The sequence below is a fragment of the Anser cygnoides genome, chromosome 12 (assembly GCF_040182565.1).
Source record: "Anser cygnoides isolate HZ-2024a breed goose chromosome 12, Taihu_goose_T2T_genome, whole genome shotgun sequence".
NCBI classification, from domain to species: Eukaryota; Metazoa; Chordata; class Aves; order Anseriformes; family Anatidae; genus Anser; species Anser cygnoides.
The window spans coordinates 461,070-476,070 of record NC_089884.1 but is presented as its reverse complement, the minus strand read 5'-3'; the positions used below and the strand labels follow the sequence as shown (position 1 = coordinate 476,070).

At 50.7% G+C, this 15,001-nt stretch overlaps 1 protein-coding gene across 5 annotated transcripts in view; it reads left to right on the top strand.

The window, feature by feature from the left end:
- The window catches only part of ZFHX3 (zinc finger homeobox 3), a 543,893-nt gene extending 539,650 nt beyond the window's left edge, over positions 1-4,243 (top strand). For all 5 annotated transcript variants that reach the window (XM_067004579.1, XM_067004580.1, XM_067004582.1 and 2 more), the window contains one exon: positions 635-4,243. In XM_067004579.1, the coding sequence (XP_066860680.1) occupies positions 635-2,217 (1,583 nt within the window). In that variant the 3' untranslated portion in view covers positions 2,218-4,243. The remainder of the gene's footprint in view (positions 1-634) is intronic.
- The last annotated feature ends 10,758 nt before the right edge of the window (positions 4,244-15,001 follow it).

Genomic DNA, 15,001 nt, shown 5'->3' with positions numbered 1-15,001 from the left:
AGTACTGAGGGACACATCAGGCTTTATCCTTGGTAGCTCTTCTTACGACAACATCTCCTTAGCCAGTGTTTTCCAACTGTAGAGCAGTCGATTTTGCCAAGCATTAGGAGCACACAGAAGCTGGCAGCTGCAGCTCTTCCCCGGGGAAGTGCAAGCTGATGAACTAGGAGAGAAAACAGGATGAGGAACACATCCCTTCTCTGCACCCCTCTGGCATTCCCCACCTTCCTCCTTTCCATTTCCCCTGCCCCACTCCTTCGCATACGTTTTAAGTATTTTCATAATCCAGCACTAACTAGCTAACGTGAAGTGGAAGATGGTAACACCGTCTCACCTGAAGCATCATGGGCGGCCGTCAGGTGCTCGGCACTGCATGGCCGTGGGTGACAGGGCTGAAAGGCACGGCCCCTCAGGACAGGCACCAGGGGTTCGGGCATCCCCGTGCCCAGGGGAAGCGGGGCTGGCGTCCAGGCGCACCAGCACGAGCCACGCAGCACAGGGCTGGTGGTTAGTCACTGCCCCTGCGTGGAGGAGGGAGTGCGGGGGCACTCGTGGGGTGTCCTGGGGTCACCCTGCTTTGTGCTTGCCACCTGCCCTACATTGACTCCTCACCTCTCTCTCCTCCCTCTTGCAGCTTTAACTTCTCCCAAACCCAACCTGATGGGCCTACCCAGCACAAGCGTCCCTTCGCCCGGACTCCCCACCTCTGGATTACCAAATAAGCAGCCCCCAGCCGCTCTGAGCTCGCCCACTCCGGCACAAGCCACGGCGGCCGTGGCCCCGCAGCAGCCGCCGGCAACAACCCCACAGCCGCAGCAGCAGCAGCCGCCCCCGCCACAGCGCAAGGAGAAGGAGAGCGAGAAGGCAAAAGAGAAGGAAAAGGCACCCAAGGGGAAGGGGGACCCCCTGCCAGGGCCCAAGAAGGAGAAGGGGGAGGCGCCGGCAGGTGCCCTCTCGGCCCCGCTGCCTGCCATGGAGTATGCGGTGGAGCCTGCCCAGCTGCAGGCACTGCAGGCCGCCCTGAATTCGGACCCCACCACCTTGCTGACGAGCCAGTTCCTGCCCTACTTCGTACCTGGGTTTTCCCCCTACTACGCCCCGCAGATCCCTGGCGCCCTGCAGAGCGGGTACCTGCAGCCCATGTATGGGATGGAGGGGCTCTTCCCCTACAGCCCTGCACTGTCGCAGGCGCTGCTGGGGCTGTCCCCCGGCTCCCTGCTGCAGCAGTACCAGCAATACCAGCAGAGTCTGCAGGAGGCATTGCAGCAGCAGCAGCGGCAAGCGCAGCAGCAGCAGCAGCAGCAGCAGCAGCAGCAGCAGCAGAAAGCGCAGCAGCCCAAAGGAAGCCAAACCCCCGTCCCCACGGGGGCTGCCACCCCGGACAAAGACCCTGCCAAAGAACCCCCCAAGCAAGAAGAGCAGAAGAATGCACCCCGCGAGGTGTCCCCCCTCCTGCCCAAACCCCCAGAAAAGCCCGAAGCGGAAGGCAAGGGCGCGGACTCCCTCTGCGACCCCTTCATCGTCCCGAAGGTGCAGTACAAGCTGGTCTGCCGCAAGTGCCAGGCGGGCTTCGGCGACCAGGAGGCGGCCAGCGACCACCTGAAGTCCCTCTGCTTCTTCGGCCAGTCCATGGCGAACCTGCAAGAGATGGTGCTTCACGTGCCCACCGGCAGCGGCCAGGGCAGCGGCTCGTACCAGTGCGTGGCGTGCGAGAGCACGGTGTGTGGGGACGAAGCCCTCAGTCAGCATCTCGAGTCAGCCCCGCACAAACACCGAACAATCACAAGAGCAGCAAGAAACGCCAAAGAGCACCCCAGTCTATTACCTCACTCTGCCTGCCCCCCCGACCCCAGCACCGCATCTACCTCGCAGTCGGCCGCTCACTCAAACGACAGCCCCCCGCCCCCCCGGCCTCCCCCGGCTTCCCCCCACGCCTCCAGAAAGCCCTGGCCCCCGGCAGCCCCCCGCGCCCCGCCGGGGAAGCCGCCGCCGCCGCCTTTCCCTCCTCTCTCCTCATCTTCAACGGTTACCTCAAGTTCATGCAGCACCTCAGGGGTTCAGCCCTCGATGCCAACAGACGACTATTCGGAGGAGTCTGACACGGATCTTAGCCAAAAGTCAGATGGACCGGCGAGCCCGGCGGAGGGGCCCCGGGACCCCGGCTGCCCTAAGGACAGTGGTCTAGCTAGCGTAGGAATGGACACCTTCAGATTGTAAGCTTTGAAGATGAACAATGAAAATTTAAATAAAAAAGTTAATAACAAACCAATTTCAAAAATAGACTAACTGCAATTCCAAAGCTTCTAACCAAAAAAAGAAAAAAGAAAAAAGAAAAAGCGTGGGTTGTTTTCCCATATAACGATGCCGGTGGGTTTTACATTTCTTTTTTCCTTTCCTTTTAATAAAATAAAACTTAAAAAAAAAAAATCTGTTACATTTGTCCTTTTGAAGGTACTGTTGGTCTGGGAGACAAAAGCCCGTGCTGCCTCCTTACTGTCTTCGGAGCTTAAGCCCCTTGTATATTGCCCCTTTTCAATAACGCCCCACGTCGATAGCACAGCAGAGGCCGGCATGCACTGTATGGGAAAGCAGCCCACCTTGTTACAGTTTTAAATTTCTTGCTATCTTAGCATTCAGATACCAATGGCTTGCTAAAAGAAAAAAGAAATGTAATGTCTTTTTATTCTCAGGTCAATCGCTCACACTTTGTTCTGTTTTCAGAATCATTGTTTTATATATATATATATAATTTCTTTTGTTTGTTTTTGGGTTTTTTGTTTTGTTTTGTTTTCGTTCCAGAAGAGGTTGGGTTTTTGTTTTTGTTTTTTTTTTTCTGTTCGTTTGTTTGTTTTTTTGTTAATTTAAAATGGGCAGAAAGTATTCAAGAGAAAATCAATGTGAACTGCTTTAGCTTTTCGGGGATTTTAAGGGTAGCTTTTCTGCTGAAGCCAATTTCAAGGGGAAAAGTTAAGCACTCCCACTTTTCAGAAAAAAATAAACCACAAAGAGTGTTGAGGACTCGGAGCTTAAAAAATAAGTTTTAAAACAACTGACTTTCTGTATTTATGATAGATATGACCATTTTTGGTGTTGAGTAGATTGTTGCATTGGAAATGAACTGAAGCAGTATGGTAGATTTAAAAGAAAAAACCCTTTTGTGTACATTTAGCTTTTGTATGGTCCAGCTGACGGCTTCTCATTTGATGTTGTCTTGTTCATTCCTAGCCAGATAGATTGCAATCCATTGACTCGCCTAAGCTTTTCTTCCCTTTGTACCTTTACTCCCCGTTTTCCCCATCCTGTAATCTTCCACTTATGGTTGCTACCTTCATTTCTTAGAGGGTGGTTGCATAATTATTTTATAAAAACTAAAGAAAGAAGTTCAAAGGGTTTTGGGGGGTCAGTAGGATCCCTTGCAGAATATTTTTTGTTGGGGGTTTGAAACTTTTTAAGGCGTATACATACAGTTTACCTATGTCTGTTACCCTTGTGCACTTATCTCTTTCTTATTTTCCATTTTTCCAGTTTTTTTTCCTCTTCTTTTCCTCATTTTGTAAATGCTTCAAAGACTCTGTTCCTAACTATACGCATTTGTTTCTGTTTGTGTAATTAGGCTGCACTCTGTTCCTTCTTTTGAAAAAAAAAATAGTTTTTGTTACATTTTTTTTCTCTAAAGAAAATTCATGCTTTAAATAAAATCCAAAGACATACCCTTTCACCACTGGTGCAGAATGAGCAAAAAGGATTCTTTTTACTTGAGAATTTGTTTCTGATTTAAACAAACAAGTCTAAGTTTAAATAAAGAATAAAAAAAAGTACCCAGGTTGTTATCTGTGCTTCTTCTGCAAGCAGAGAGACAACTCTTAACGAAAATCCAGCATACCAAAAGGCAGGTTTCAATTTTGAAGTTGTGTCCCTGTGCTAGGCAGCCTGAGCAGTGAGTGCCCAGAGACGCAGATAGCGACGCGCAGAAAGAGGCTCTATGTGAGGCATTTGTGCTGACGTTGATCTCTGTGCTCCTGTTTGTGGAAAACACGCCGACATACACGCACACACGCACGCACGCACTCACACGTCTTTTGTGGTCTGGACTTTGAAAGGAAAACTTTGTGCTGCTAAAATGTAGATTCTGGAGACAAATAGATGCTTGCTTTCACTTCCGTAGCCAAATGTCAACAGAAACGGTCTCCTTTCCCCCCCCCGTTTCCTCTTCCCTGAAAGTGTGAGAGCCTTCTCCCTGTCATCCTCATCCTCCTTCTGCTTCAAAGGGAACTTCGAAGACTGTGAACGCAGGTTCCTCCCGCCGCCTTCGGGCTTCTCCTCCCAAGGCTGAAGCCGCTCATCGACTCTGCAAGAGACTGGAGCATCGTGAGAGACGAACGTGGGTTTCATTTTTTAGCGGGACTCTTTTATTTTTACAGATTTTTGGTTTTAGTTTGATGAAAGACTAGATCCTGAACTGTTGTACATATTTCTAACTAGGCTAATGCACAGTGCAAATTCCTTTTTTAATTGTTTTTTAAGTAGACGATACTAAAGAGAGTACCATCTAATATTCCTACCAGTATCCAGTTGTAGCATAAGGTGTCAAAAATGAAAACAAGTACACAAAATGCGTTTGCTGTTTTAACAAACTGTTTTCTTTTAACGAAAGTTCTTGTATTTCTCCCCGTGTTTGAGATGAACATTTTTTAAATTCTAAAGTTGTACAGTTTTGTTTTTCCATTATTTTATCTTGTTTGTAATTCTATGAAATATATATATATATATTTTTTGCCATTTAACTGTTGTATGTTACTCTGTCTGTATCATATAGAAATTTTTTTGTTTGTTCTGTTTTTTGATTATGTGATACAAGTTAACAATTTAACACTAGCTTTATCTGTCAAATTCTGCGAGGTCTCTTTTTGAAATCCTTTTGTTTTGTTGGTTTTGTTTTGGTTTTGTTTTTGTTTTTTTAATTATATTGCTTGGTCATAGTGCAATTTCCCTCTCCTTCTTCCCCCTCCTCCTTCCCACCCACTAAAAGGTTTTATAAATTCATTTCCTTGTATTTTTTTGTAAATGTTTCTAGAGACTTCCAGTGCGAGGTTGCCTCCTCCTCTCGCAGTCCCCACGCTATGGGGTGGGATGGCCGCGGGATGCGCTGTTCCCGGCCGCCCAAGGCTGACGGCTGGGACTGGACGCCCCCCGCCCAGCGGCCCCGTGGGACCCCGCGTCCCAGCCCCGCGCCCGCAGAGCCACGGTGGGAGCAGGGGCGGCCCCGCGGAGCCTTTTTGAGATCTGCCCCAGGGCAGTAAGCGAAGGTCAGCAGGCCAGGGGCCGGGCAGAGCGGGGCAAGCGGGGCATGAGGAAAAGATTTTAAACTTAGCATTGAGCGGGTTTCTGTTTTATTTTTAATAAAGAGCTTTTTTAAGTGGTGAAGATGGCCAAAGTTTCATACAACTGAGAATAAAGTAAGGCGTAAGGCGTGTGTTGGGGCCACCCGCGCCCGCTGGGCAGGCGGGGCGGGAGCTGGCGAGGGAGGCACCGGCACGGCCAGCATACTCGGTGTTCGTGGAAATATATTTTGCTTTAGAAAAAAAAAAAAAAACTTTTAAATAGAAGCAGAAATTGGGTTGGTTGGTTGGTTGGTTGGTTGGTTGGCTGGTTGGTTGGTTGGTTGGTTTATTGGCGCTGAGATACTGCCCACTGTGAATCACAAAGCTTACTATTTTTTTTGTTTTCATTTCTGGGGGGCGAGTTTGGGTAGAACAGAAAGCATAAATGAGGTGAAGAGGGATATGAACAGCCTTTGCAATGTACAAAAAATAGAGCAAGTGAAACCAAAAATGATGTTCTTGGTGTTTTTCTATAATGTAGTCTTGTTAGCTTTTTTTGTTACTGTAACAATGCTGATCTCGAACTGTACCAAAATACATGGAGACTAACAGAAACAGAAACCACATGGAACTTTCAAAACTTTAAAAAGATTTGTCACAAAAGACTTTGTTGTCATAGTTGAGTTGACTGTAGATGGTAATTGAATATACTCCTTTGGAAATATTTCATCACGTATGTTTCCTGCTCATTGTGATACATTAAAAAAAAAAAATGAGCAAAAGCTCTCGTCTCCAATGTCCCCGCTTGTGCGGTGCAGGGTCCGCGTCGGGTGGGTGAGCGGCGCGCGGCACGGCGGGACTCGTGCGTCCACCTGAGGCCGCACACCCACGCCGACGGACGGGTGCTCGCACGGAGCCACGTGTGCGTGTGCACAAGCCCTCGTGCCGCGCCGGCACACGCACAGGCACACGCGCATCCGCTTTCTTCCCGAAGCGCCTGGGTGTCCGAGGGCCCGCCCATGTGGACGTGCTTGGGCTGATGCTGTGAATTAATGTTAACGTGGAAGTAATGAGCCAAATAGCGTAATTCATATTACGGATTTGGGATGCATTGTGTATGAAAACGACATTATAAGTGCATTCAATTTTACTAAGTGATTGTGTAAGAATTCTGGGCATACTGCTGTAATTAATGGTTAAAGGGAAAGCATGATGCCCACAGGAATTGAGGTCATCTTGAAACCTGTGAACTAGAAGTGAACTAGAATCGCCATCTGTCTTCTACTGATTAAACCAAAAGGAGACGAAGGTAAGAAAGGTGAGTAGCTGATTCACTGCTCCTACCTTTGCTTGTGGTACGTCTATCTCCAGAGCAGAGCTTGAGCAGGGACAAACACTTTTGAAACTGCCGACTGTTAAAAGCACATTTCTTTTACCAAAATTTGCCCCTTGCAGCAGAAAATGTTTGAAATTCATTAGTAAGGGCCACATCCAAGAGAGAACCTCAGGGGCTACCATTCATCTCTAATTTATAACTGCAGCAATAAATAATTAAAAAAAAAAATCAGGTGGGATGAGAAGTCTGTTTAGTGTGGGTGTCCTTGGATGGTCTGCTGCTGCCTTCGCAGCAAGGGGCTTCCTCTGCCTGGGGGAGCAGGAGCCCGGAGCTGCGGAGTGCAGCTCAGCCAGAGCAAGGAGGTTGTAGGGAAGAAATCTTGCAGCTAGTGAGGACATGGGGGCATTCTTTAATTAGTGAGGTCAGAACACTGACTTGCAAGCCACTAAGTTCAATAATAGGGTTGCTGATGCGCCTTCATGAAAAAGAAAATGAAAAAAAAAAAAAAAGTACTGATTCGGGCTCCAAAAATACATGAATTATGAAATAAAGCAGGTCAAAATTGTCAAGCCCCCAATGACTCCTGGTAGTACGGTCTAGCCTAACCAAGTCATCCAGGACTTAGCCCAAGCACGCACCCTGGGAGGAGGAGGTGCCGCTCCTCCAGGCTCTGAGACAGCAAGAGCAAGTGCACGTGAATGTGCCCTTCAGCTCAGCACCCCAAAGCCATCAACTGCAACAAAATCATCCTGATGGTGTGGTGGGCAGCCTTTGGGGCTTTTGTAGCTTTGTGTAATGGCTCAATGTTGTTTGCACATTTTTTCCTTGTCAAATAATTTCCCTTCAGAAGCCCGATAGAAGAGCTTGGCTGGGTTTTCCACTAGTAAGTGCACAGGGCTCTTTGAGGATAGCCTACGTTTCTGGCATATGGAGCTGCAGTACTTCAGGAGACACAATCTAGCAAGCCAAATATCTCTTCCACAAATCAAGTTATGAAGTGTGCATATTTGTTAACTAGCCTCATATTTGTTAAAAAAAAAAAAAGTTCTTAGTTGGGCTTTGTTGTGTTTTTTATTCGGGGGGGGAAGAAGGAAAGTGTATGTTTTTTTAATGAAGAGTGCCATTTCTATGTTGAAACATGACAGATTTGTCCAAGACAACTGGATGTTTTTATCAACTGCTTTTAATAACTGACATCAGTCAGACACCATTTTAAATGTTCCAGTGCAGGCCAGAAAATAATGTATTTACACTTCAGCTTTAGACAGTTTTATTGTGAAAAATTCCAAGGCTCAACAATGAATGAGGCACGCTTCAAGCGCACAGGGTACCTGCGCATGCAAGCTCACAGCCGGACACAGCTCGCCTCCCTCGCCAGGATCCTGGGCCTCTGCACGGCCTTCCCCGAATGTGGCGGGGCTGGGCTCTGCCCAGTGCCTGCTCTTCTTAGATTGAGCAAAATCCATTTTTTTTTTTTCCTCTGGTGTCACAACATGGACAACTCATGCATCTTCTTTCCTTGGCTGGTGCACAGCACCGCAGCTGACACCTGAAGGGGTTTTTGCACTTCAGCAGGTAAAAGGGAGCAGCAGTTCCCTCAGCCATGCCCACCTGCCAGCTGTTTGCTTGATGGAGAGCTGCTGGTTGTTAGAGGTGCGTGGCCACACGTCGGGGCTTGCTTTGGGAGAAGCAGCAAGAAAGCGGAGATAATGGCTGCAGAGCTGGAGGTGTGCAAACCTTCTGAACAAAACCTAAGTGTGTTTTGGGAAGAACAGGTCTGGTGTGGTACAGGCAGGCTGCATTTATTGGGATTTATCGCCAGGCTCAGCCCAGGTACAAAAGCACTGAGCCCAGGCATTTAGCAGTGATACGGCTGCAAACCAAAAAAATTCAAAGAGCAGACAGTGAGCAGAGGGGGGGTGTTCAGGTGCAGAGGTTCCTCCACTCCTCCCTGCCCAAGGGAAAGCCGAGCCCCCTGACTCCTAGCCACAGTTTCCCATCCCTGCAGGCTGCAGCCAAACCGCTGGTGCAGGGTCTGCTCCTCTCCGCCACCGGGCTGCCTGGTCTTGTCCCAGGCTCAGGCATTGCATTTCCTCTCTGCTGTGTGCCTAAACAGGTGTGGATCTGGATGGCCTCCTAGCTGATTTGTTGTGGGGTTTTTGATTTGTTTTGTTGTTGTTGTTTTCTAATGGAAAAAATCCATTCTGCATTTTCTACAAACAGATGGGACTGCAGCAGGAACCAGCACTACCCTTCCACTGGTGTTTGCACTGTACCGCGTTAATGACTTCAGTGTTGTACAGAGACCTGCAGTTTTGTAAGTTTATTATGTAACATTGCTATTTATTCCTAGGCTGAATTCCAGTTTAAAACAGCTATGCTTGAGAAAGCATCTCTCTAATGCTCAGAAAGGTGTAAATGGCTAGTAGCTGCACAAGCTGCAAACTAAAAAGCGCTGCGAGTGCCTATCTGTTTAGAGTAGTGCATCAGCTGAAACTGTGCAAACCTCTGACAGAAATAAAAAGGTTTTTCCATGCTGTGATTCTGGTAAGAGGAGACTGGGAGTGATTTTTTTTTAATAACATTCACTGCCATCACCTTAAAGACAAGAAAGAGACTTAGCTCTTACTAGTACACTCTTACAGGCCAAAAGAAAAAAATAATAATAATAATAATAATAAAAACAGAAAAATGATCACTTGTCTACTCAAGACAAAAATATTGCAGATGGGTTTTGAGCAGAGTTGCTGTCTGGAGGATGTTTCCACCTTCCAGTACAGCTTGCGGTTTGCTGTTATTCACAGAGGATAAGAGGGGACTTTGCCATCTGCACAGGGCTCAGCTGTGCTGGGGAAGTGGCCTGGGCAGTCCCCACCATGGACCCAGGCTCCAGGTGAGGCAGCAAGGACAAATCTCAGTGCCACCAAGTGACAGAAGGGCTGCATTTGTAGGTGTGTCTTGGACATAAAGAGGCTGATCCCTGGGACTCGAGCAAGACCAAAAGAAATCCCCAAACCCTGCCAACTCCCGGCGAGATCATGAGGAAGTGCCTGCCTTTGCTGCAGGAGCCTGGCACCCGCTGCATGACAGGAGCATGGGGAGGGGGACGGACGGACAGAGAGGGACTGGTCCTGCAGCCCTCACTGTCACAGCAGCCCACGGGCAGCATGGGCACCCCACCCCACCCCACCACCCCCCCCGTCTCTCCCAAGAGCAGCAGATCTGGCCATGTCACTTCTGCAGCCAGGTCCCTGCCAAACTGAGCAGGGTCCTGCATTAACCTCTTTGCTAAATGACATGTGAAGTCTGCTAAGAAAGCTGGCTTGTCTAACGCAGACAGATGCTCTGAGAAACTGCCACCAGGCTTAGGCTGTGCCAGCAGTGGTGAAGGGTTAACTCCATCAGTACTTAAACTACAAATGTGGAGCCCGTTCTCTCCTCCAAGCTCGTTAACAATGTACACCTGATGATCTAAAGCACTAGAGAGTCATTTTAATTAACGCTCTGCCAGAGGGGATGTGGTGAAGACACTGATTTCACTCCAATGACTTTCTATTTTGGTATATTGCAGAATCGGTGCGTTACTTCCCCAGGCTGATGCGGTGAGCTAATCCAGCAACCGCTGCATGGGCTCTCCCAGGGCAGCTCAGTGCCAAGGTGCTGCCACCATCCCTGGCCAAGGACGTGGCTCCCCGCCAGGCTGCACAGCACTGGCCCCAGCAGCTCGTCCCCGCTGTATCCATGCTTGGCCCCTGGTGGGACAAGGACGCCCTCCCCTACCACCAGTGGGGCGTGGGCGCAGCGCAGAAACTACAGGCAAAGCCTGAGCTGGGGGCACCCCGCTGTGCCCCCGTCTCCGCTGGCCGCAGGCAGATGCAGCCCCCCCGAGGGAGCCCAAGCTGCGGAGGAGCTGCTGCCGGCGGAGCTCCAGCTCTCCTGCGGCCTCTGCGGTGGTGGAAGAGAGACTTCACACTGCGCCCCAGAGAAAAGATAGCGGTACCTATAAACGGTATTGTGCTGTTGGTTAGATGGTAGCATGATGTTACTTAATTAATGTTTTAATACCCTAGGCATCTTCTGCGCCGTATAATTCATATCGATTCAGCTGTGAGCATGTTCAGTTAAAAAGACTCTCTTTCCTAAGCAAACTTTCAATTATATTGAATTGTCACAGCAAAAAAGGGCCTTTTCTCAGCATGGGGGAAGGGATTCACTACCAAACTGCTACCGGCCTGGCCAGGCACACACGTGCACAAGCCCACACAGTCATGCACACAGTGCACACCTCCCAGCCCCCTGAGCCACTAGTGCCAACCCCAACACTGCAACACTGCCAGACATCACCATACCCAGTCAGCCGTGGCAGTGGGGTTCCCTCCAGCCTGCGTCCAGGCAAAGCAGCCTGTCCTCTCCAGCTGCTGCTGGGCCCTGGGGAGGTCGGTCCTAGGCCTGCCACCAGCGTGGGTACGCACTCCTCTGAGATGGGGCCAGGCGAGCGCCTTGATACACAGCCACCCCTGCCAGTGTCGTGGAAGCAAAATCACCAGCACCCAGCAAAGCAGTACTCGGAGGTGCCAGCAATTTTTTTAAGGATATAAGTTTGCTTTCAGCAATGGAGGAACACCTCGTTATTCTGGAAAGAGAAAAATGTCCCTGCGAGCAGAGAGACATGACACATTGACTCGGCCACGTGTGTCCTGGCAGCTTTGTCACCAGCCCCAGCCACAGTCACAGCCCTTGCCTGCCAGCCCCGCTGAGCTCGTCGTGCCCAGGATGGGGGGACATGCAGGCTGCTCCCAAAACAGGCCATCCTTCTACTAGGGAGCTTTATTAAAGACTTCTACCTAGTTTTGTAAGTAAAGAGGAAAAGATAAAAATTCTGTATTTTCATTACTCCTTATTTTGACAGTCCGCTGAACAAAAACACAAAGCGCATCTCCTGCTGCCCCTTGCTCCCTGGCTCTGCCTCTTTCTCCCATGGAGTTCAAATTAAAGAAGGCGAAAATTGAAGCTGTTGTAGGCAAGGCGATTGCAACATGCATATTTGATTTTTATGATGGATCTAAATTGCTGAATAAGGCCGTGGAACAAAGGGAGACTGCGGCTTCCTGCCCATCACAGACAGGCAGCCACTGCAGAACAAAAGCGCCAGCCATTAGGGGGCTCAGCAGGGAGACACATTATATAAATGACTTTGTTTCTCTGCCCCTTCCCCCCCACGGGGTGCTCCGATTGGAGCTGGGGGGCTCCTGATTTGCACAACCCGGGGAGAGCATGCGGCTGGTGCGGAGCCGCAGCCATGACCCAGCGTGCTGCGGGGGGCCCAGCGCCCACAGCCGCCCCGGCCCTGGGTGAGCCAGCCATGGCCATGGCCTGCCTTCCCTCTCCTCTTGCAGCCTTCTGTAAAGTCTGCGTCCCTCCCGCTGCCGGGGCCGTGGGTGCTGGTGCTGGCATCCCCAGGGCCACACAGTGCTCTGGGTTGCGGGACAGCTGTGGCAGTGTGGGAGCCCCCAGCAGTGCGGCGGCCCTGGCACCACGCCGCAAGGACACCCCTCATGCCTTGGGTGGCACATTGAAGGGTGGTGCCTGGGCACCAGCGCTGTGTGGCCCTGGGTGAGGGCCAGGCAAGGCAGCTGTAGTGGTTCCAGCACGGCCCTGTGGCGTGGGGCGCAGAGGGACAGCCTGTGCCCCAGGACAGCACGTGCAGGCCCGGCCGGGCAAGGGGACGAGGCTACCCCAGTGATAGTGGCAGGCCGTGCACTCAGCCAGGGCCGCCGCTCTGACCTCGCGCTCACAGAAAATGCCTCCCGTGCTCAGTACAAGGCACTCGCGAGGGAGGCGTCAGGCGGAAGATCTGCGACTTCTCAGTCTGCAGCGGAAGGCACTTGACAGGGAGGGCTCTGGTTAGGATCAGGAAGAGGGCTTCCCACCACTTCCTTGGAGCTGCCAGGAGAGGAAAGCTGCAGGGAGCTGGTGGGCTCCTTGGCGAGAGCAGCAGAGAAGCACCATGAGGCCACTCCTGCCAGACTTGCTGGAGAGAAAGCACCAGAAACTATGCTCAGAAAATCAGCTGCCAGCTTGCACTATTTTCTGCCCAAAGAGAATCTTGGTGTTTTCCTCCCTGAGCTGCGTGCAGCCTCCGTGCATAGCTACCCTCAAGAAAAGCCCTCGCTGAGTGCAGGCCCCCTCCAGCCATGCTGGTGCCACAGCGGGCAGCATGGGGCTGGCAGTCCCTGCAGCCTCCCAGCCTTCCTCCTGGGGCTCCTCCCCTGGCGCAGGCGCCATCCACGCGAGGGAGGTTCTGCTTGCCAGGGCAGCTGAGGGGTGAGCAGGCGGCAGAGGGGAGAGAAGGAAGAGGGAGGCGGCTCGGTTGTGCTGAGCACAACAGAGAGAAGAGGGACCTGCTGCTGCAGACACGGGTCTCTGTGTCCCAGCCTGACACGCATCGGTGGTGTGGGGGACCAGCAACAATCCTTCGAGCTGTGCCTGAGTGATGTGCGTTGACAAGAAACTCTCATGTCCTCGGCACGCCCGGGGCCTGTCCATGTCCCTCTGTGCCAGCCAGGCACCGGTGCAAGGACGGGGCGGGATGCTGCCCTTCCGTGCCTGTCTCAGCCCTGAAGCATGAGCACAGGGATGCCCAAGGAGGGGTCCAGGCTTCCGCCTGTGTGTTATGGCCACAGCCACATGAAATGCCTTCCGTTCACCATGGTGGACCTGAAGGGTTGCTGCAAAGGGTTCCCTGCGCCCTGTGGGCACAGCAGGGCTGGTCCACGTTGTGTTGGTGCCCAGGAGGGCTCAGGAACCAGCACCATCCTGCTGCAGGGGAGGCTCGGGGCTGGGCCGGCTGTGGCCCTCATCTGGCTGTGTGAGCACTCTGACTGTGCTGCAGGGTGCTAGAGGGCTGCTCAAATTCATCAGCTCCTGCTGCAGATGTGGCACACTGCTGCAGGAAAGAAAACAACTGGCCAGACCAAACACGTGCTTTCCTTCTCTAATGCATCCTCTCCTTGTTCCCACGTCCTCTGCCCATTGTCTCCCCCTCTAAGCTGCACCAGGGAATTGCATGCTTCGGTAACAGCATCCTAATGGATTTCCCCTATTCCCATCCCCACCCCCATGCTTTTGAGAGAGGGGAATGAAGGCGTGAATTCAGACGTGAGCGCTGCCCGTGGCCTCCTGGAGCTGCTGCCAGGGCGCAGCTCTTCATGCGCACCACAGACCTCGGCATCCTGCCCTCCTGCAGCACCGCTCCCCACCAGCTGCTGCAGAGATGTGGTTGGAGGGGCTCTTGCCTCGTTTTTTGCTGGGAGAACATTGGCAGTACTTGCACCAAGAGGGCATGGGAGGCTCGGGGAGGTTTTCCTGAGTAAAATCCTGGGCTGGCTGGGGAGGAGATAGGAACATCCCTGAGCAAAGGGACCAGAGGGGTGCAGCTGCATGGAAGTCTGCCTAGAGACTGGGAGAAAGCTGGGGGCAATTTGAAAGCCAGAGGGGACTGGGAGCACTGCAGATGGCATTGCTATGGACTGCTGCATGTGTTTAGCTTTTTTAAGTTTGATTTCCATGACCTTTTTTGCTGCTGGCCGATGTTCCTCCAGTGCCACTCCCAGCACTGGGTCAGGTTGTGCTTTCCCTGCTAAGGAGCTAAACTGAGATGCTGTGTGTAAGAAATGGGAAGTGACAAGATATGACCGAAGCATTGGAAATCAATCCAAACTAAATGTGCTTCTTAACTATAAGTGAACAGTTGAAAACAATCCTCTTTTATAGCCATGGAGATAAATACTCTGTTTTTATTAGGAAAAAATTGCTTTGGACTGAATAAAGTCGTTTGATTAACAAGTCAAAGCAGATGGTTTATTGATGTTTCAGAAAGGAGTTTACAAGGTCTAGTGAAAAAAGAGACCCAGCTCTGAATTAACAAATTACCCTGGTATATGGGACATTGACAGTTCACAGCTAATAGATTTATGGGCTACTGCTGGGTGTTTCATCCCCATTTGGTTTATTATGATAAAATATTGGGGCAGGAGTAACCTATAGCCTCATTGCAATATACTGTATCGACCCCTGACCCTGAGAACCTGACAGCAAACCTATATATTAGATTCTTAATTTGTCTTAATCTAACAGGATCAGCTTCCGTGCTGTAATTATTTTCCAAAGGCAATTGTGGGAGTGTGGGATTGTAAGAGATGCAGGTGAAGGTGGATCACTTTGTCTATTGCACTGGACATACAGTTAAACTGCTGAAGACCTGAGAGATCACTGAAGGAACAAGGCAGAGCATCAATGTCCCATGAAGCAGGACATGACATTGAGAAATAATATAATTCCCAGG